The sequence below is a fragment of the Chroicocephalus ridibundus genome, chromosome 3 (assembly GCF_963924245.1).
Source record: "Chroicocephalus ridibundus chromosome 3, bChrRid1.1, whole genome shotgun sequence".
In the NCBI taxonomy this organism is placed as follows: domain Eukaryota; kingdom Metazoa; phylum Chordata; class Aves; order Charadriiformes; family Laridae; genus Chroicocephalus; species Chroicocephalus ridibundus.
The window spans coordinates 2,378,844-2,401,275 of record NC_086286.1 but is presented as its reverse complement, the minus strand read 5'-3'; the positions used below and the strand labels follow the sequence as shown (position 1 = coordinate 2,401,275).

Here is a 22,432-nt window from a genome sequence, read left to right as displayed (position 1 = left end):
CGCTTTAGACTGGTAGTGTCAAAAAAGGCAGTCTCTTCCCTCTTTCTCTCCTTACCTCTAGGCAACTCGCTCATGTGCGTTCTTACGCTGTTGCAAGCATTCTTTTGGCGATACGGCAGCTTGCTTAAAAGTAACCTGGGGGAAACAAAAAAAATTGTTTTTCTACTGGTTCAGTTTTTACTGAGACAGTTCCACGTACAATCACAGAAATGACTGGGCCAACAGCAAGGAATGTGGCGGTACCAAGGCCAGAACAAGTTTCTGGAAGACAGATTTGGGCAGAGGTGCCAGCTTCCTGACAGAGCTTCACAGAACTGTAGCATAACACTGTATTTTTAGCTTGAGAAATTGATACATGACTCTGAAATTTCTCGTTCACAATCCTTCCTTCCCAGAGCTAGTTTTCAGAGCAGAAGTTCTCAGGCACCTTCTCCCTCAGCCCTCTCAAGTGTTTCCCGTTCCTTTCTTCTCAACTCAGTGCTACAAACACATAGTACGGTTTGGGAGTTACCGCATTATTTGAATTGAGAAAAATCTTTCACATTAATTGGCAGGCAAAGAAAAAAAAAAAAATTGAAGAGTGTTTTCTTTTTCCACCGCACTACATAAAAGCCTCGTATTACAGCAAAGCTGATCTAGCGACCTCTGAAGTGGACAAACTGCAAACTTCTTCCTTATGCCGCAAATCAAGATTCATCTGATACAGTAGTGCTGTAGTAAAGAGGACTCAGGGAGGAGATAAGCTCAGGATGAGCGTAAAGAGCTGAATTAGCAGAAAACAACCTTTTTCTGCCCAGAATGATTTTTTTCAAGCTCTCCGAGCCAGACCACTATTGCTAGTGAAAATGGAAGCAATAGAATTGCTCTAGCTGCAGCCACAAAAAAATATGGAGGCAGAAGGAAGGATGGGAATTGTCCCTTTGGCAACAACAAGCTATTAGAGTACCTTAGTCATAATGTGAAAACTACACATTGGAAAAAAAAAAAACAGGCAAAATATGCTCATGTTAATTCTCCTGCTCCCCAAAACCCCGGCACATACCAGCCAGCCATTATGCACTGGATCCACCTACAAAGGATAACAATCACTCATCCAGGTTTTTATTACAAGACTTCCCTTTTTCCTCAGGGCTTGCGAGGAGTTTAGGCTACTTAACATCACCTTGAGCTTCACGAGTCTCTGAAGACCATATCTGCAGCTGATAATAGAGATAAAAAGGAACATTGTTTCAGTACAGGCCCGCCAGATATATCTCCTTTTAATGTAAGTCTTACACCTTATTTTTAAATCTCTAGCCCAATGACTCATGTAGTTCTGATTTGTACAGTTAAAGGATTACACCCAGGAATCACAGAAAGTGACACCGCTCTTCAGGCTGACCGTAAACAGGTAACACCTTCTGGGACCAGTTTATGCATAAGTCCTCCTACGTATGCAAAACATATCCACAATTTGTAAAGTGGCCAGCTACTCGTCTTATCTGGACCTGCATTAGCCCCTTTTACAAATTGCCCGGGGCTGTGTGGCACAGTGCCACCCCACCACGCAAAGTCTTACCCTCAATAGTTGTGAGTAACCCACACTGTACACACCGCTGCTTCACCCCACTGCAACAGTTATGTCTCCACAGTGTCTGTTTGGACTTTGCGTGTACATATACAACTTAACTAGTTTGCTGCAATAAAACCATATAGATTTACTAAAAAGGACCAACATTCTAGCAAGGCTACAATTTTTAGTCTGAGCTTTCTTAATTACCAGGTTGAACCCCCCTGCTTTCTCACACAGAACAGTGATGGGTTTCGCTATTTCATAGCCTTGTTCATTTGCCAGTCGCTGCATGACTTGTCAGTTTTGCTTTTAGGACATTTGGGGAAAGTTCGACATCCTTTTCGTAACCAGTTAGCCTCTCACATAAGAATACATTTGATAAATATTCATTCATCTGCACAGCAATTCCACTTATGAACCTTAATATTGCTGAAAACAGATAAAATCCAAACAACATCCTCTGGGTTTTCAATCTGAAATATTGTGCCTTAGGTGCAGTAAACGTGTCATCTACCATGAGACTCAGAACATTTCCAGATCCCTGGAAAAAGTATTTTCCTCCGTGTGAGTAAAGAATATACATATCAATCTTCTGACTTTTATTTTTGATTAAAAGGAACAAAAAGCCAGGAAAAATAATAATTCTTCAAGACATCTGTTGCACAATACACACATTAAGAGAGAGAAAAAGGAACTGAACGTATTCTTTGCCCTGCGCAGTGGAAGAAACAGGTCTAGATACGTGGCCTGTTAAATGGAAACAAAACAGACGTGAAGGAAGAATTGCCACCACAAGCTTCTTCTGGCAAGCAAATGCAGGAACTAGAGGAAGGAGAAGGCCTAACCCAAGAAGTGACAGAAACAAGCCAGCGACAAGAAGGATTAATTAGAACAAGGCCTAGAGTTGTCTAGAAAGGCAATATCATATGTAAAGTTGAATATAAAATAACTGCTTATTGGCAAGGTTCGTTAACACACAGATGCAGAAAAGACGAATTATATATAGTAAAGCCACCAGTGTCGTAGCTCCGCTTGTGATTAGTCTCCAGTGAGACGCTGGGGTGCAAGCCAAGTCAGGAGTGCTGAAAATCAACCTGTTGACTGATCTGTTTCACAAAGGCTGAGACATGTAATCACTAGCTAAAATTTTCCGTTGCAGTAGCCTCGGCAATGAAGTGATAACCATTACAGGTTCCAATATCAAAAGAGTAGGAATGAAGAGGAGGTGGATTTGAAATAAAAGTGCCTGATTACTGTTCTACTGGCTTTACTCCTGGCTGCCACAACAGCTTGTCCTTTAAAAGCCTTGATGCCACTCCCCCAGTGATCATGAGTAATACACTTCGGTTTGCGGTGTCTTAATAAAATGCCCCCTCGTGGTCACTACAATGATTTCCTGAAAGGGCATGCAAACTATTGCCTTCCCAGTATACCTCACTACATCTGCTTCTAACTGCTCGTCATACTTGTGTGGTTTCGTGCTTCTTCCAGCACAAGAGGGTGAAGATCTTCATGTATAAAGCAGAGAGCTTTAGTTTCTGTGGTGTCTTGAGCTCACGTCTCAAAAAAAGTAGCCAAAGATAGACGACTGTGCCTTTTCCAGAAGCTTCCATTAAAAGGAAACCTGCAGAAATAATGATCTGCATAACAGAAAATAAACTGAGATCAAAGTTCCCGATTTGCAAAGTATTCTATGAATCTACATAATCATTTGCTTAAAAGAAAAAAAAAAAAAATCAGACAAAAGCCAAATCTTTAGGCCTACTTCAAAAAGTGTGTTACTTTTTAAAAATTAACACAGCTATTTCATTTTTTGTCACCACACTCGCTTATCCTGTAAAAGCAAAAACCAATGAGCAAACTGATTCAGATGTAATACTTTTTGAGGGACTAGACACTCGTGGTTCAATAAAGAGCTACCAAATCTGTTCCCAATGGCACAGATGGTACGTAGTCCAGTAGGAAGTGAATTCTGGAGCTGTCTGATTCCAGGAGACTCAAACACAGTAATGGCAGAGACCTGCGTAAAGTACAACTGCTACATTTAATTAATATTCATTATGGCCCACACCCACCCCTAAATGATCTGGAGAGAGACTGTTGCAATTCAGAAGTTGGTGCCGAGACCCGATTCACTTCCTGACACTTTTGCTGCTGCAAGTCTTTCAAACTTATCTGGCCTGCCACATCAGACTATAGGTCCCAGGGGGAAGGTCTTGCTACAAGAAAAGCTTTCATTCCCGCTTTCTTTACAGATAGCGCTCAGCTTGCCGACAGATGCTGTCACTTTAATTGCTGGTGCTACCCTGTTTCACCATCTTCACCTTTTCCCTTACTCTATTTTTTGACTGCTAGGGCTTTGGGGGATTTATCAACCTGCTTCCGCAGCACAACAGGGTAGTCTAAGACTACTGCTCCTTGGCTGCATGGCAACCACGGTCAATCCGATCTCTTACCTCTTTAAACAACTACACGTGATACTATCTACATATTGTTGTACAGCCTCTCTACTTCACAGGTATATATTGTGTTTACTCTGTTATATACTTAGCAATCAGCTCTACAGGCCAGGAATTCTTCTTTTGTTTCAGAGGGATTCATCCAGTGGCATAACGATTTCTTTTTGGGGTTATACTACTGCTACTAATTCTCTTTCCCCAAGAGTGGGCAGCTCTCAGGGTGCAAAAAGCCCATTAAGAATTAAACCTGAAGTAATTGCAATGTTCCTTCAAAAACCCGTGTCATTTAGCGGATAGATTTTTTAAAACTTGAACTTATATTCCTTTTACGTGCCCTAGATACACATGGTGGTGTTTCTGCTTCAGGGGCATGCATCTTTAAATTTCAGTGTCAACACAAACGCTGGTACAGCTATGCAATTATAGCACTTTTGCTTCTGCAAATATTCCCACGACCTACGTCACAAAACAACTCTGTGGCAGGTGACCCAGTTACTACAGACTGGGTCAGTTCAGGACTTCACACTTGCAACACGGTTAAAACCTTATTTGCAAAACAGCACTGCTGTAACCGGTCAAGTGGAAACCGTGTGACCTGACATGTTTTTAATTGTAATGTAGACACAACTTTTCATTTACATAGCCTAGAAGTAACATATACTTCTGTTCTGATGCCAGAGGACACCAGAAACGTAGGAAGTGAAAAAAAGAAGGAAGGCTGCTTGGATAATTTATTCAGACAATTACTGTCTCATCATTACTATTCCTGCTTGGAAGAATGTTTACTAGTGCCCCTAGAAGAAGAATGGAAAAATAAAATTAAATATATAGCTGGGATAGAACCACAGAATAAATTACATTTAGCACAGCAATTACAGTTTCTACCAGACTACATGTATTATGAACAACCTATATTTGTGTGGTCAACAACCCTGCCTCATAAACATCCCTGTAATTAATTTGAAATAACAAAAACCAGGGGTAAATAAATGTAATGTTATTTTTGCTCCTTTTAACAGAGCATTTGACTCTTTAGCTATATACAGACAGTTGATTCACCACAACTGATGAAGCAGAAGTCTTCAGCCAGGAAAGGAGAACTCGAGTGTGCCGGGGATGAAGGTGGTGGCAAGAACCTCCTAAAGTGATAAAAAGCAAACTGATTATGGTTTATGAAAACAATAAATGGCAAAGTAGCTACTGCTTAACAGACTAAAGTGGGGTTTTTTTTCCCTTCCCCTTAATAGCAACCATAGCCACTTCATTCTCTAGCAATCACATCCAGTTCTCTTTCTTTTGCAATATCCTCCCCTTCATAAGACCCATGATTCTTTCAATTTTCGAAAAAAAGATAGTCTGTCTTCCAACCCCGAGCTTTCTACTGCAGCATGCATAATGGTGCTCTATGAACAGAAGTTTGGTATATTCAAAAATTCCTGTTCTGGCTCAATAAGACAGAGGGGACTCAGAATTCTCTGTGGTTCCCTTTACAAGAGTGTATCCATCTTTGTTCATAACATGCTCATGCAGCAAAGACTGATCAACAGATTTATTCAGGAAATCTAGGAAAATTCACACTCCTAAAGCTGGAGAGAAGGACTATGGCAACTTCCCTCAACTGAGTGTTTCTTCCACCTTTATCTGAGGGGCCTTAAGCAACTCATTAAGCAATAGCACATTCTTTGGCCTTGGAGGCATGCTTGTTGTGCTTGTTCACTGCACTGAACAAGCTTTGATTACAGGAATAAGCTTATTAAATTCGGGGCCATGCAATGATACATTCATAGCAATACAGTACAGTTAAGAGTCAAGAACCCAATCGCGCACCTCTCGTACAGGCGAAGCTTCCACTTGCGTTGACTGGAATTTTGTCTGAGTGATAAAAATACGCAGCCCTGCAAACTTACCATTCATTTAAGTATTGTAAGGGAGATGGCTACCAGCAGCTGCTGTAAACTCTAGCATTCATTCAGAAAGATATAACGATACACCAGTTCACATACATAACATTCATAATTCAACCAACTCAACTCAGTAGCTACAACCCTTTCCTAAATAAAAGGATTTGGCTTCTACTGAAGCCAAGAGTAATTTTTAACAGTGAATCTAAAGGGGGATAACTTTGGGCCTAAAATGTGGGATAATAAAAGTAGTCTGATATCATGGCTGTGAGCTGGCGACACTGAGGTCCTATGCTGCTCAGCCTTGCAGGACTTAACACGCATCTTAGGGATTCACGTTTGACCAAGCAACAAAGCCTCTTCAATTCATGCAGTTCAGCATTATTTTGTGATACCCAAGGCCTTTGTGGCTTTAAGGTACAACCTTACTTACGGTGCCTCCTGCACTGGAATAGTGTCATGGGATATCCTGTTTTTCATAACAGTTGGCATGATACTTCTGCAAAGATGTATTCAATCGCTTAGGAGTTGCATTCATCTTTCATGTAGAAAGTCTGGTTCGATGCTGCAGCAACTGCTCAGCAGCAGAAAAAGACATCTCTAACAGAGTGTCTAATCAAGAATCTCAATTGAGACAATTTACACAGAAGTCTATTTTTGCCTTTTTTTTTTTTTAAAGGACATACACTTAGCGTCCATTCATTTTCTGTAGAAACTAGCAGTCACTCCCTAGAAAATATGTAATTTTTTTTTTTTTGCAATTCTACTATAAGGAATTATTGGGATTCCTCCTTACCAACCTCACCCACCCCCACAAGGGTAAGACACAAGAACTTACCCATCGCTTAGTAAGGTGTTAACTTGGATCTGACAGTCCGATGGCACTGCATGTTGTGCTGAAACTCTTAACGAGGCTTTTTTTGTGGAGAACCAACAATAAGCAAGAAAGAAATCTCTGATTTTTTTTCTTCTTAAGAAGGTAATCAAGGTCTGAGAAGTTGTTTAACTTGCAAGCTTATAAAAAAAAGCAATAAGACAGAACAGTGGGCTATCACGTATGCAGTGGCTTAAAAATCAGCAGTTGGTTTCAGTTATAGTCTCTAGAGAGACTTACAACAGTCCTTAGCTGGATGCAGTAACTCTTATGTACTGGGAATCCCCTTTGCAAGCGTGGACAACATGACTCTAAAGAAAAAGGGTCAAAGAACACAGTCTCACATATTCAAGGAATTTGGCTTCAGTTTCTGGTGTTGCCACAAAACTGTCTGACCCTTCATAAGTCTTTAATCCCTATGCCTTAGATCCCTTACCTGTTAAAACAGAGATTTTAAAAAACTTCTCAGAAATGTTGTGAAGAATTATTAAGTGTTGAAAAAGAATTTGACATGGTGTCAGGGAAAGCCTTGAAAAAGTGCACAATAGTAACAAAACTTAATACAAATAAGGAAACACCAGTGGGCACAGTGGTTCATCCTCAGTCCAGTTATTTCAGATAAGAAGTCATCTTAAACACTGGTGTCAGCGGCATCCATTACTTAACAAATACAAGGTCATCCCATGTTGCTCAAAAAAGCTCCCCTTAATAAGTAGTTGAAAAACAAAACAATCTAAGCAAAAGGAATGGTGACCAAGAAGAGACCCAAGTTCACATACAAGCAGCAGCTGATAAAGTAACACAGTCTTGCTTAGGAGATACTAAGAACATGTGGTTAGTTTCTATAGTGAAGCCTTAAACTTTGCTAAGCAGTGGCTTTGCTTTTATTTTTATTTGTTTTTGACTTTTTAGACCTTCACACAAGGACAAACAGAAGCGCAGCAGGGATTCCCCATTGACATCACAGCCACTGAGATCAGGGATGACCTTTAAGGCTGAAGACACACAACATTTGAGTCTGAACATACAAACCTCTATTTGAGCTCCATAGCTGGGCTTCTGGCCAATCCACCTCAGCTTACTTTTACTGAAAGGTGAACTGAAAACAACTTTAAATAAGCACAGTCTGGAGAAAATTGAGATGTTACCTTTGCTAAATTTTCCCCACTTGAAGTCACAACATGTAAGAATGGGAGAGAACACACTGTTGATTACTTATTTCAGTAAGAGTAACATAATTTAGTAAACAGATTTATAATTTTTACAGGCATGTGCCAAATATTTACTCTTAATTACAGAAAGTAAACATCTCTGTACTTACGCAACTTATCATTTGGTGTAACCCAGTGATTTATTTAGTGGGTGAACAGGGGAACAGAAACAGGGGATTCCCTTGCCTTCTCATTGCTAGTACTTGCCTGTTTGCAACATAGTCATTTTCCTCAAAAGACAACTCCCAGAGGCATATTTTTGTCCCATTTGATTTTCTTAACTGAATTACTGCAAACAATCACTATACAGAAAATCCTGTACCTACGATCTTCCTATTGTTCATGATTTGACAGGCTGGATTTTTTTTTCTGTAACCATACTGAACAAAACCTATACCAGGTTGCTTTACACACTCTACCAACGGCTGTTATCCTACATAGCAGAAAAGGTACAGTATTGGTAAAGACATGTAAAAACACTCAAAATGAGTGGTGAAAATTAACGTGCTATACCATCTAGACAAAAGCAGAAGTGAATGTCATGACCAGCTACAACTCTTGCAAGAAATACTTACAGACTTCTGGTTTTGTATATACAATTCAGAAGCAGGACCAGCTTTCAGTTTCCCGACAGTCTAATGCCTGCCTCACTTGGGAGAGTAGAAAACATACAATATAGCAATGTATTAAAATAACAATACTTCTTTAGCTTATTTATTAGAAACCTCTGTTGAATTGCTCACAATGACAGGTTTATGCCCTTCTGCCCAAGTAATAGAAAAAGCTGTACATAATAAAATGTAAATTCAGTATCAAAGAAATGAGAGGAAAAACAATCTGACAAAAATCACAACAAACAAACTAAAGCAGTGCTGAAGGCACACAGCCAAGCACTTATACATCAAGTGATTCACAAAACCTCATTTTTTCTTCTTTGTGTGCACGCACTTGGATATAGTGCTTATGATAACTTTCAGTTCTTGCTAAGTGACCACACAGAAGAAAAATGGAGCAGCATTAAAACTGCAGGGGCCAAATAAATTCTAGCTTTAGTTAATGCTGCAGCAAGTAGGTACTATGTTTTATTTTTATCATATTACTATCAACGTACTTTGTTGGTTATGGCTAGATGCACTTCCTATTTTAGGGACACATTTTCAGTTACTCCAAGTTTGCCAAAGACTTTTCTTTGGAGTATGATTACATATATTGTGCCTCCAGCTGATTTTTAGGAAAAACAGAACAAAAATGACTCAACCATTTCTAAGAATGAGTCATGGGAAACATATGCTGCTTTAATTATATTCAAAGAATTCTTAAAACTTTTATTAAGAAACTTCTTCACATTTCAGAAACAGGGACATGAAATTTAGCACAGAGGCTGTGCTGCTGTTGCTATTGGACTTTTTGCTCTTCCTTTGAAAAGCCACATATATCTGGGCATGTGTTGAACCTTTGAAAAGATTGAACTTACACATGCTTGCCAGACTTGCTTAGTAGCCAAAAGTTTTTAGATTTCTCTCCGTTGCACATACTGCAGAGAGTGAGCAGGATCATCCCCGCAGTAAGTGGCTGATTGTCAGGCTGCCACACACTGGAACAGGGTAGGTTATTTCTCCTTTGGTTTCAGAACTCCCAGGGCTATTCACTCCATCGGCACAGAACAAATTACCACCCAGTCCAAATGCAGAGGAAGCAAAGATGGATCTGGGTGAGAAAGGAAAATGAAAGTGACCAGAGAGAAGGGAAGACAGGCAAGAGCCTGGGATCAGACAAAATGAAAAGACATAAAGCGTGAATAAGAAACAAGGTTGGGTGAAGAGAGCAGGATGATTCAGACAGGGTCTTCCCAGCAAAGAGGAACTGCTCAAGGACAAGCAGTCCCAGTTTGATTTTCTTGATTTCTATCAATTTCTTGAAGGTCAGGCAGCTGAGAAGTCAACAGGCTGTATCTTCTAGAACAAGAGGAAAATCAGCCCCCAGACTTCTGTTTTGCTAAGATCCTCCCAGAAAAAAAAATACACAAGGTCCAGCAGCCTGGAGGTCTTGGGCCACGCTCAGAGCTTGGCACCCCAGGGACAGATGATGGCTGAAGAATCCCTCAGCCAGGATGAAGGGCAGTCCATGCTAACCAGCACGCTACGAGTGCTCAACAGCCCACCACTCAGCTTGGGGCTGGAAAACACCCCACTGGACGCTGCTTAGCCCAGCAGAATTCGGGAAAAGGCAGAGCAGCAGAGCAGGCCAGGAAGCCGGGGGCTGCAGCTGGTCCCCCCCAACCCATCCAGGCGGGTGGTCAGTGGTGGCAGGCAGCAGAGGGTGCAGCAGTGTTTCCCGGAGCACTGCAGCAGTCACATGCCCGCACCGTCACAGCGCATGCAGCTCTCTGTGCCCAGCCCGCCCCCGCCACAGGCCTTACAGCAGGAAACCCCTCCCAGCGTGGGAAGCCTGGGCCACAGCTCCCCTTCACCCCGCTGGGGAAAGGGCACGCAGCCCCCACAGCCACTCTGCAGGGGCGGGCGGAGGGACCAGGCTGCAGCCCAGTGGGGTGGCCCTGCGGGAGAGTTGTCACAGGAGCCGGTTACTGCTCAGACCGAGGTGCCCCCTACAGCCATTGGATTTCCTCTGGGGACAGGGCATGGAGTGTCCCCAGGCCAGGGTGGCTGTTCGCCCCTCACCTGCACACAGATACACAGCACGCTACAACCACAGCTTTTCAGTTACTGGAATAATGCATAGGACCAGACTCTTTATAAGAAGTGCGATGAGGTAATTGCAAAAATACAGCCAGGAGTTTTTGCTTGTGTTTTTATGCTAAACAGCTTACGTCACTCAGTATTACATAAAGGCAGTATTAAAAAGCCCCCTCCCTCCCAAAGTCAAGACTAACAATTTCAAAACACTTCCCCCCCCCACACCTCCTTTGCTTTTTACTCACTAAGGCAAAGAGTAAGTACTCTATTACTTTCTCTCTTAGTTTCTAAAGGGACATCCATTGCAACAGTAGAAGTGTGGGCGACTCTACATTAACTGTTTCTTTGCTTATATCTAAAGTAAAACCACAGGAGATGTTAATTCCAGCAATGAAGTTTCTTGCTCAAAGTTACTAATCATACACAATTTCAATACAAAGCAGCTCCTCTTTAATGAGATTGATCATGCTTCCCTCACCTCTTCCCTCTGGCCCTCCAAGCCACACACACAGCAACCAGCTAAGAAAGCAGATAGAAAACAGCAAAGTTTGCAGAATGTCTGATATTAAAGAGCCTCCCTCACTGCGTCTTTATGCACGAGTAACTTTCCTTTCAATCACTATAACAGAGGACTTGCTCCATATACAGAGGAAAACATTTAAGTTGAATGTTGCCGTTTGAACTTTATTTAAAACGGCTGAAATCTGTTTTAATCCTTCTGCAACATTCAGGGGAACTCCAGAACAGTGATGTCGCTCTGCACTGGGCAAAGTGTTGAGTCAGGGTATATTAAGACAAACCATGTAATCTCACCTATGCTGGATCAAGTCCAAGAAACTAGTAACCTAAATTTTTCCTAAACAATCTTCTTAAAAGCCGGGGGAAAGAGGCGGGGGAGAAGCAGAGAGGAACTAGGAGCAATTAGAAGATAACTGCAAAGGAAGAGTTAAAAAAAAAAAAAAAATCTGTGTAAAGGCATATACTTTGACATCCATTAGCTAGGTTACTTTGAGACTAGTCGCACCTCTATGTCAGCACATGCATTTAAGGGCAAAACAGCCCTTAACAGTCTTAGAATATTCAAGTGGAAGAATTTGTTTAGAATCATGGTAATATTACAGAATTATAGACTATTTTGTGTTTTGTAAGTCACTGACTTTTCATATTCGCTTTGCTGTTTATCTTATCACCTATTTCAGCTTTAATTCCTTCAAAGTCATGATGGATTTTTATTTACACAGGTGCTGAAGTTGTATACATACTGTAACTAGTACACAGACTTGACACTATGTTAATACCATAGTTCCAACACAGGCCACAGAACCGAGGTAACCATTTTATAAATTCATGGTGTAGTTCTGCTAAAAAAAAACTTAAGTAACATGGGTTCCGTTTCTTAATTTTAACCTGTGTCTAAACCTAAGCCTCGCAGTCTAAGTTTTGGGGATTTTGGAGGGGAGGGGGAAGAATGAGACCTCTCAAACACACTAAGGCAAATTTTCTAAGAGATAGAGTACACTTGAAGCAAGCTGGAAACCAGAGGTAATAAGGAAAAAAAACCTAAGTATATTGTGATAAATTCATGCTTTCTACAAGTCTGGAATACTAGCAGGAGGAGGAATGCTAGAGAATCAAGACATCACAAGATACATGCCTCTTATTGCTTTACAGCCTTTCGGTCTTGTCACTTTGGTTTTAGGTGGATACTTATGATGAGAGCTCAGAATTGCTGCTTAAGCCAAGCAACTAATTTTAGAAGAATTCAGGCATATCTGTTGTCCACATAGCAATCTGGGACTTCAGTTTCCAACACAATTGTTAACTGCATTATTCAGAGGCCATTAATTCAAAACCTGGAAATACTAGAAGCAGAAAAGCAGTTCCTAGTTTCCTCAAACTGACTCTAGCATGACGTTATTATTCTGTAGAACATATTTTTTGTGGCACTGCCCCCCCCCATTTTACATTTAGTTTAGTTGTCTGGATTTTTTAAGCAGATCCCACCTGCATTAAAAAAAAAAAAAAAGAGAGACACGGAAGATTTTCAATTTCTCTTTGGAAGATAGTATTCTACAGTACATACAAAAATACTCTGGAAAACACATACAACTTCATTTACAAAAACACCAAATTATATAGAAATTACAATAGAGAGGTAGCATAACATTTGTTTCATATGATCAGAATTTCTCCCCACCTCTCAAAAAAAATCTTAATGCATTTAACTGGGTAAGCAGTGTTATCAGTTTACAGAACCAGACTTAAGACTACTACAAGTTTTCATGTAACTATTTAGAACAGCTTTCGAGGTTTATCTGAAACCACTTTCTGCATGCCAGTTGCTTTCAAGACTGCAGCCTGCAGGTGGGTAGTAGTGTCACAACAGCCTCGCCTGTTGCAATGTTTAAGTGCATCTTCAGCTGTGTGTTCTGAGTTTAGCTTTACTACCCAGTGACAACAAAAAAAACCCCTCGAGTCTCATACTGGAGCAGCCTTAAGACAAAAATCACATAACATGGCATGGGGCACGACTATCATCTCCACACCTCGGTAGCATCCTCCGCTGTATTTTCTTCAATATTTAAATTATTTATGGGCCTCCATGGGAAGCAATACTTGTGTAGTGCATGGCTGTGCTAGACAGTGGAAAGCTACTAGCTGAGCGCCATTGTGACAGATGCACAGGAGTGTATGTGCCAAACGGGAAAATAATTTAAGATAAGAACAATATATGCACATGAACTAGGAAAGCACAAATGAATACAAGCATGTTCATACACACTTGAAACCAGAATGTGGTTGCAGTGACTAGCTAATCCTGTTTACATACATTCTGAATCCAAGTCACAGGACAGGTTGGTTTTTTTGTGGCTTTTTCAAAAGCTGTTTCAGCTAGTGACAGTTAAGATTTTTTAAAAAGACTAACAAGGATAACTGTTACAAGAATGTGCAAAAAGTAGTTCAAAAGGAAGCAAGCATCTAACAATACTATAAAATAAGACCATGATTTTAACTGGCCAGTTGCATTTTGGCAACAGTAACCTTCCATACTTTGTTAGTAACTACAATACACATTGATAATATGGACCACTAAAGAACTGATTATCGTCTTTACCTGAAGAGATACTCGTTACCCGTTAAGGGTAAGTTTGATGGATCTTTTAATAATACGAACACTGTTTGTTGGAACAGGAGATGAAGAATCCGGTAGTTCTTTACTGGAAAGCCTCTACAACACACAAAAAGATACCACAGAAAAAAAAAAGGAAGTTTTAAATTCATTAATTCATAAGATGCAGCAGATAAACCCTTTTCCTAGCTGAATATAACAATTATGTGCCAAAACAGTATGGCCCAAACCCAAATACTTACAGAGAAGGATTTTTTTCCCCACCACGCCACTTGTTTAGTTACCACCAGTTTACAGAAGAAGAGCATTTTGCCCTCTGTACACTTCTTTCCTAGCATCAATTGAGATAATTATATTCCCGAGGGGGATGAAATAAGTTGCAAGTTGCTCAACAGCATAATAGAAGAAGCTACCATTCTTCTCAGATCCATGGATCGGGAAAACAGAGTGTCTCTACTGTTCAGATTACTTCCAGTCTTATAACCCTCAATTTCACAATATTGTACAAGACACAGAAGAATTAATGCCACTTATACACTTCAAAGTTTCCAAATCTGGTCACAGAAATCAGTATACAAGTATTTAATAAGAGTTCAGATCACGTTATAGAAGATCTACAAGGAGTACAGATCTTTTTGCTTAAGAAAAAAAGCAAATCAGAAACAAACCGTCTCAGTGTTTGAGTGCACGGAAACATAGTTTTTCAAGTTCAATAACTTGGAAGCTTTGGCTTCACTTTTGTGAGTGAATGTCATTGTTCAGCTATACAATTTACAGGCTAAAGCTTATCACCTATTTAGAACTACCAAGTTTACGGGGATTAACAGCACGTAAGTCTTTGTATGCAAGATAAAAATTCTAGTTTTGCTTTACCTATGAATACAAAAGCACAATAAATAATACCTGTGATCTTGATGGGTTGATTATTGGAACCCGCATGGGTTTTCCTCCAAGGCCACCCTAAAAAGCCAGAAGGGATTTATTAGTCAGTATTGTCAAATTCATGACCTGAGAGACAGCAAGGTCTGGCAGCTAGGATACTTAAAAACTACGTACACACATGCATTGACAACCTCCACTTTTTTTTTTTTTTAAGACCTATAAGCACACATATAGCTTTTCAGTTATTTCAACCTTCAGTCTACCAGCAAGACCACATCTTGATTTGAGGGCGTTCCCTCAGGAGTTTATATTTCACTAGCAAGCTACACTAAATACAGAGCTCTTTATCCTCCCTTTGGGTGGCCAACTGCTTTAGCCTTTACAGTAGTTTTCAATCAGTGAAGTGGTTTTAAAAAAAATAATAAAATCTGATATCAGGCACGGCAAGAAGCTAGATACTACCAAATCATCTAGTACTTACTTCTTTTAAAAGATAGGTCATACAGGTGTAATATTTGGGAAACAAAGACTGAAATAAGTGAAACTAAAAAGCATATTTTTATTTACATCAATAAACAGGTAGAATATTTATGTGAAGTAGTCTAGGCACTAGAACAGTCCATTCAGCTTTCAGTTAGTCCACTGAGTAAAACCACTTCAAAATTACATTTTCTGTAGATCTTCTCCTGACATCTTCTGGATTGCCACCATCTTTGAATGCTGAATCCTGGCCAGTTAACTAGAAGAACAGAATACACAGACTCAAAATAATTGCTATACTAAAGTTACCTTCATATTGGGTACAGCTTCCAGTCAACACGTTAACTGTACTAGTGGCCATTCTTAAAAAAGACACTTAAACAAGACTACTATTACCCACACAGAATCTCAAGCCTCTCAAAAAGTCTTACTACCCAAACCTTGAAATCTGTACTTGGAATATTCAATACTAGATAACAGTTCCGCAAGTTGATTCTTTACAAGTGTCAAAATTGAGTTTTTCCTAGTTGTTTTTTGCCCCTGCCTCAAATCGGAGGTCAAGCCACAGGAACAGCTATTTAGGAGATTTATTTATAGCAATAACAAGTCAAGCATTAATTTAAAGATTCCACCAAAACAAGATTTAACAAGCAACTCTACTCTGTCATTTCAGCAGTGGGTCACCTGTTGAGTAGACTGTTAATTTCTGAAGCAGAACTATCAATAGGCATTCAAAAATCATCTGCCAGAACAAAATTAGCTCATACTTTTACATTTTTAAGATTCATATCCTCTTCATTTTAAGATAAAAAAAAATCAGAAAAAAATTAAGAACCACTTCCAAATAAGGCAGTTCGTTCAGCAATTGGTCAGTGCAGTAACATGCAAGTACAGTATTATTTAGAGACCCTGCTACCAGACTAGAAACAAGTCACTAGTGCCAGATCCTGGAAAAATATTTGTTTAATAGCTATACATTATATCCAAGACAGTTTCTCATATCTACATCCTAGTAAAACCATCATTATGCTTAAGTCTAGATTCCTGAATCAGTTGGGGATGTATATATGCATTTCTTCTCAGTTGTTTAATTTATTCTACATCAATAATTAATGCTACATCAAACCCTCCTTGGCCTAGCCCCATCCCTCGCCCTTCCTTACCTTTTCTCCATCCCTTGTTTTTTTGGGGCATCCTTCTGATGTAGGTGAATGACTTCCTTTAGAGGTTGGTGAATAAGGTCGTTTAGGTGCAACGTTCTTAGGATCTGTAATTGGGGTCCCGCTTATTTCATGCTGTCCTTGGACAAAACATGCTCTCAGTTGCGAAATTGTGTTATGTCCTGGCATGGTGTAACCAATTGGAGGTCCCGATGTTCTTACTGCAACTGTAGTCTGCGTTTCTGTAGAGGACACTGAGCTTTTAGAGTACAGCTATGAAATTAAAGACTGCATTCCACCCACTACTTCAATACATACGTGAATCAATTACAGGAATGGAGAGTCCCTTAGACACTGATGGCACAGCTACATGAGATCTCTTCTCTCTATTGTTACCACCACTAGGCCTGTGGCATACAGCATTTCTGTAAGAGTCAGATGCTAGAGTTATAAATTGCTAGTTTGTAAAATACTCTATGTTTCATTTCCAGAAACTTCATGCAAGACAAGCATCTACCTTCTTAGCTCATTGTCACAGCTCTACTAAACAACACAAACTCACAGGAGACTTAGCATGAGATCGTCATTTTGATGAACTTCAGACTGCGAATTTGAACTCAAGCTTTTTCTTTAGCGAGTCTCTACATACTGGTACTGTTTTCCAGCTTAATATACCCAGCACTCTGTGCTGCTGTTAATGAATGTATCTGCTCTATCCATACATGCACCCAATATTTTTTTTTTTTGCACGCTACTCTTACAGGATCAAGTAGTCTGAACACAGCAGGCATTACACTTCGGGCTATTACACTCAAGATTACATATTCCTCCTCTGCTGAAGTAGCTTATGGACAGACTTCCCAGGAAGTGACTGACAGACACTTTTACTGCCCAAGTTCTCATACTGCTCCACTAAGTTAGCAGAAGCTCCAGTGCTTCTGTGATCAAGATCAGCACTTCATTAGAACTAAATACTGGTTGGCATTAACTACACTTTTTGTTAGTAAGAACAGTTATCTATATGTAAAATACTCCAGCTTCAAGTTATACACTAACCTAAGGGGATTTATATTGAAGACCAAGTAATTTCTCTTGTATCAAGTTCTTCATTCCTAAGTGTTCATGTGCATTAAACGTTTTCAAGGGTTTAATCATATCCCACCATGTGCCCAAAGGATATGTCAGCTTATGATCCACATAGATTCAAACAAGAAATTCTAGACCTCATTCACATTGTGAGTCAGTTAAAAGCAGCTTCTTCACAGTTCTAAGGTTATTGTGCTAACCTTTCTATCTCTGCTGTAGAGGCGTCCGATTTAGATATCTTATTTAATGAAGACGAATTATATAGTGTTCTGGAGCCCATGTCCCTGGAACTGTCCAAACAGCTTCCATCTGAAGAAGTCCTTTTGCACTGAAGCCCACTAGCATTTTGAGTAATATCTGACATGCTTTGCTGAAATGGTTAAAAAAAAATAATTAAGTCTTCAAGTAGTTATTAAAGCAAAAAAAATATTGCCAGACAAGCTAAACTGTTGTTATACCTTCTTTCTTTTCTGCAAGGTTTCTGCAGGCAAAAAATAGTGGAGATGCTTTCTCTTCACATGAGCTGCCTCAATCTTCATACCTTCCTTTAGCACATTGAGGTTGCTAGCCTGCCTGTAAACTAACATGAAATTTAGTGTTACAGCTTAGTGGGCATGTTTGCATTAGGTATTTGTCAAGGTTACATACGGTTTCTTTAGAAACAGCAAGCCTTTAAGCCAAGCCAAACAAAGAGCAAGAATTTTCCAGCCTAACTGAACACAAAATGCTACCCAACCACTCCACATGTGCGTATTCCAGAATAACGTGACCCAAGATGCTCATTTGACATCCAGTACAGACCAGATAAATAACAGCTATTTATGTGCAAATATGCATTAATGTGCACTGTTACAGCTGTGGTTTGCTAATCATGCAGTTCACATGCTGCTGAATTGTGAGTTGAGAGAATCCAAATCCGAGTTGATTTTAACCTGAAAGAGATAGTACTCCTTAACCATTAGTTTTCTGGTTGAGAATAGATCTAGAGAACTTAACTGAATCAACCTAATTGCGCACAGTTGATGAGAGACCAGAAGATTCGGACAAATTTTTTATTTTATATTTACAGTGACAATTGGGGTTTTTTCTAACAGTTCTGTAACATTATATAACTTCTCAGTAGTTTAGATTTTAAAATTCTATCTGTCCAAGAAAGTAAGACTGGATTTTAGGGACATCTGATTTATCAAAATCACTGCAATTTAAACAGGTTTTTCTTAAGTGTCTACAAACAGCCTTTTATGGAACTTAAAAATGCTATACTAGCACAACAGTTATTACAGGATTAAGTCACATTTAGATAAGCTTATTTAACAGGCCTATCATGAGCCTAACTGGAAAGTCAGCTCACTAACATACAGAATGGGAATCAAAGTAAGGACAAGCAACAAAGAGGCTTATAAGTCTTTCTACAGTACACCTAGAAGTGAAATGAAAGCACAAATATGAACAGTTGCTTCAAAGTAAATTCAATAATGTTTTTACATATAAGCAAGAGAAAAGTTCACTTAAAAGCCTTCCAAACAGTAAACCTTATTTTCTTGATCCCATCAACCTGAAGCTAATCTTTGCCCTCTAAAAGTGTTCTCTCCAGGTCATGGCACGTGATAAAAGTTTTCTTGCAGATAACTCCTGGTCACTCCTACATTTGCCAAAGGATTTCACACGTCTCAATACCTTTTCTGTTAATCTCTCTGGATTCAAACCCTCTACCTGAAATGTACTATAGACTGTGCTTTGCTAAATTAAGAGCACATAGCTCTTAATCAAGTTTGTGCATAGAAAAAAAGGATTTAGCATTAGTTCTAGCCTCAGAGCAGTACACAAACCTTATTACATAATTTACATTTGCCACAACATTGAAACACAGTGCCACTGTATGTAGCATACAAGGCAAGCATCAGTGCAGATAGCAGTGCAAGTCTGAGGAAGTCACCCTGCCTGGCCTAAAACTGACAGGAGTTTAATGCGTTTTTCTGTGCTTTTCTCATATCCCAAAGCATGAGCTAAAAAAAGGGGTCAGGTTTCACTGCATTTACTTGTGTTGTCTGAGCAAGACACCACACAGCTCATGCTGGTACCATGCATACACTCTTCATCAGTCCAAACAAACATTTAAAAGGAGTCCATTGCTTAAAACTCTTTCTCCAAACACAATTGTCACTTCAGAAGAGTAACCCGATTTCTTAGTTCTTCATTATGATAGCTAGGCATGAGCCTGACCTCACACAAGTAATAAACAGATTATGGACTTTCAAATGACGACTCACCCCAAAATCCCTTTATTCTAGCATTATCTAACCACACTTGCAATGTTACTTTATTTCTACATCTATCAAGAGTAATAATGGAAGATGAACATGAAGGTTTACATGCAAGACTACATGTAATTACACGTGACAACATGCTGACTTTCAAAGTTCTGGGATCATATCATACACAGATAGTTATTTTGGAAGAAATACTGTCAACAGGCATTAACAATTTATTTTAGAGCCTGATACACTTAATTCCGACTTTCAAAGTTCGCCAACTGACAACTGTTTTTGATAAGTTCAGTAAACAGACATCTGGCTTCACATTTGACTGTCCACTTCATGAAACGCAGTTCCTTTGTGAGTGTTTACTATGATCTGCAGAACTGTTATTTCACATGATATATGGTGTATGACTGTAGTACACACTTTGTTTCAAGATGAACTTACTTTGCCAAAGTGTCAAAATAGTACATTTTTAAAGCTAATCTTCTATAGTCGCTCTATAGAAATATCTAACAGCTAGTACCAGAAAGAAGCACAACTCACTTTGTGAAGCAACTTCCACTAGAATAAAATAAATGAAACCCTACAAGACTGGAGTGAAATATAGGCTTACCTGTATCTGTGAACGACTGTATAACGTATGTTAAATCAATGTTAACACTTTCTGCATTTTCCACTTTCCTAAATACGATTCCAAGAAACCACATTGACACATATCCACTCCTAAAAAGACAGATTCACAAGTCTATCATTTATGTACAGTTATTCAGATGCTCGTATCTGCTATCAAGAAGGGATTAAGCAAAACAGTTTAGTTGTATGCAGCAGTTAAAGAGTCAGCCCATACTTAAGTCCTCAGAGTACTTCCCTCTGAAGTTCTCCCTTCTTTAAAAAGATCTTACATGCTCAGAACCTGCTTGTTAGACCTCGTACCTACAAAACAGTAGATACCGAACTGAACATCTCTCACTGATGAGCTGAGGTGAATGAATATAAACAAGTTACAATACATTGGCTAAATCATGTTTCAGAAAAATAATGAAACTCACTGTTCACAGAGTTCTTGGTTGCCAGGAAAAGACTGTGGCTTTACATGTGCAATAGTTATAAATTCATTCCTCTCTAAGTTTCCGACCAGCACACGGATTTTAGATTCAACAAGGCCAACCCTAATAAGAACAAGAGACATTTACTCCTTTTTAACTGCATCCAGCACATTAGTTACATGCCTTTTTATAACACAATGTTAATACAAAAAATGCTAACCAATAAATAAGGAGTAAGTTTCATTCAGCTGAACAGATACTAGATTTTTATATCACACAATAGATTGAGATGTTTCCAGTGATATTCGAGCTTTAAAGTTTCCAAAGACAGAGGTAAGTAAGTTTAACTTGTACTCTTAACAATATAGATACACTTCAACCTATAACCCGTGACGAAAGTATAAACAAGAAGCCAATTGCAGCACCTCTGTCTGCATTTTGAAGTGCAGCAAAACACCTTTTTACCCCAAAGATCAAGAAGAGCAGTTTAAAAAAGGCTCAAGCATAACTATTCAATTACATCTGAGCAAAGATGTGATTCTTCCTGCAGATTGATCAGTGAAGAGTTTACCCTCTTCTAACAAAATTGAAAATTATAGTTCCTTTAATAAATAAATGATCTAGTCAACACAATCTCATCAGAAACTTACCCAAGAAATGAATCATGACCATGAAGGCTTTTCTTTTAAGTAAACTACTGACATTTTACCCTTTTTACCTAAAACATGGCTAACTTTGAAAGCAGTCAGAAATCCGTACATTCTTCAAAAGTATCATGTTGGTGAACAACAAAGATATGCTATCTATTTCCAAATCCATTGAAGAGTTAGTGAACTAAACTTGTTCTTATAGCAGAAAAGCTGAAGCAAATTTATCTTCTGCTTTTTAGTTTTCCCAGATGCAAAACTAAGCCCCATTTGCTTCCATTTCTGTCACTGCAAAAACATCATCTTTTACTGGAGCCAGAACTTTCCTCATCTTTATTGTGATATACAATAAGCTTTGTACACTTAAAACCATTTAACACTATAAATTATTTGGCTTTAAGCCCTCTGCCTATAACTCCTCATGTACCTAACTGCGACCGACATCAAGCTGCACCTGATACAATTTTTAAGTGAATGTATTAGGTAATACCTTTTACCTGAACTTTTTATTAGAGCTACTTCTAAACATTAAGTAAGCTGTCTTTTAGAGATAGTACAAGAATTAAATTATTTGCCTTAAAGTGCAAGCCAAACTTTGAAATATAACCAAGATGCCCTCAGAACATGGGTCTGTTAACGCAGAGCTATTTTGCTTGCATACTTGAGCAAAGCAGGCAAAGTACTCATTCCTAAACAACTAATAGCCTTACAAAGTTAAAAACACCACACGCATTACAGTACCTTAATTCCTCACCACTTCCCCTTATTTCAAGATTCACAGTTAGTCAAACCATTCACATAGGTTAAACAAATTATTGGCATACCTCCCTTGAGACAGTGACAAATATCATGTCATAAGCAGTCATTTCCTCTATACTACAGTTGAAGGGGTTCTCACGTTAAGTTTCACAAAGTAGATTAACTCTCCTGTGATTTACCTATCCGCTATCAAGTGTGATGACGGGATCTGTTTCAGCACTAGACATAAGCTGTCTAAGAACACTACTAGATTAAAACTTAGTAGATACAATTTATCAGCATTCAGATCCT

At 39.2% G+C, this 22,432-nt stretch overlaps 2 protein-coding genes across 8 annotated transcripts in view; both read right to left on the bottom strand.

Annotated features, from left to right (window-relative positions):
* Positions 1–1,174, bottom strand: part of REL (REL proto-oncogene, NF-kB subunit) — a 35,349-nt gene extending 34,175 nt beyond the window's left edge. Inside the window, 2 exon segments of the mRNA XM_063331199.1 lie at positions 56–135; positions 1,043–1,174. Of these exon segments, the coding sequence (XP_063187269.1) occupies positions 56–135; positions 1,043–1,053 (91 nt within the window). The 5' untranslated portion in view covers positions 1,054–1,174.
* Positions 1,175–2,166: 992 nt separating this feature from the next.
* PAPOLG (poly(A) polymerase gamma) overlaps positions 2,167–22,432 on the bottom strand; it is a 30,504-nt gene continuing 10,238 nt past the window's right edge. Inside the window, exons 14-25 of one of the 7 annotated variants that reach the window (XR_010070582.1) lie at positions 20,739–20,858; positions 20,303–20,412; positions 17,887–18,008; positions 17,629–17,798; positions 16,661–16,767; positions 16,346–16,584; positions 15,370–15,441; positions 14,724–14,780; positions 13,806–13,919; positions 8,573–9,704; positions 7,027–7,097; positions 4,861–6,926 (exon numbers count right to left, since the gene is read on the bottom strand). Coding sequence is in view for 2 of the 7 variants with exons in the window: in XM_063331190.1 (XP_063187260.1) it covers positions 13,821–13,919; positions 14,724–14,780; positions 15,370–15,441; positions 16,346–16,584; positions 16,661–16,767; positions 17,629–17,798; positions 17,887–18,008; positions 20,303–20,412; positions 20,739–20,858 (1,096 nt within the window). In the remaining 5 variants the exon portion in view is untranslated. Of the gene's footprint in view, positions 3,193–4,859; positions 9,705–12,742; positions 13,704–13,805; positions 13,920–14,723; positions 14,781–15,369; positions 15,442–16,345; positions 16,585–16,660; positions 16,768–17,628; positions 17,799–17,886; positions 18,009–20,302; positions 20,413–20,738; positions 20,859–22,432 lie in introns of those variants that run through there. The other 6 variants (XR_010070581.1, XR_010070583.1, XR_010070580.1 and 3 more) reach the window with 6 other exon arrangements.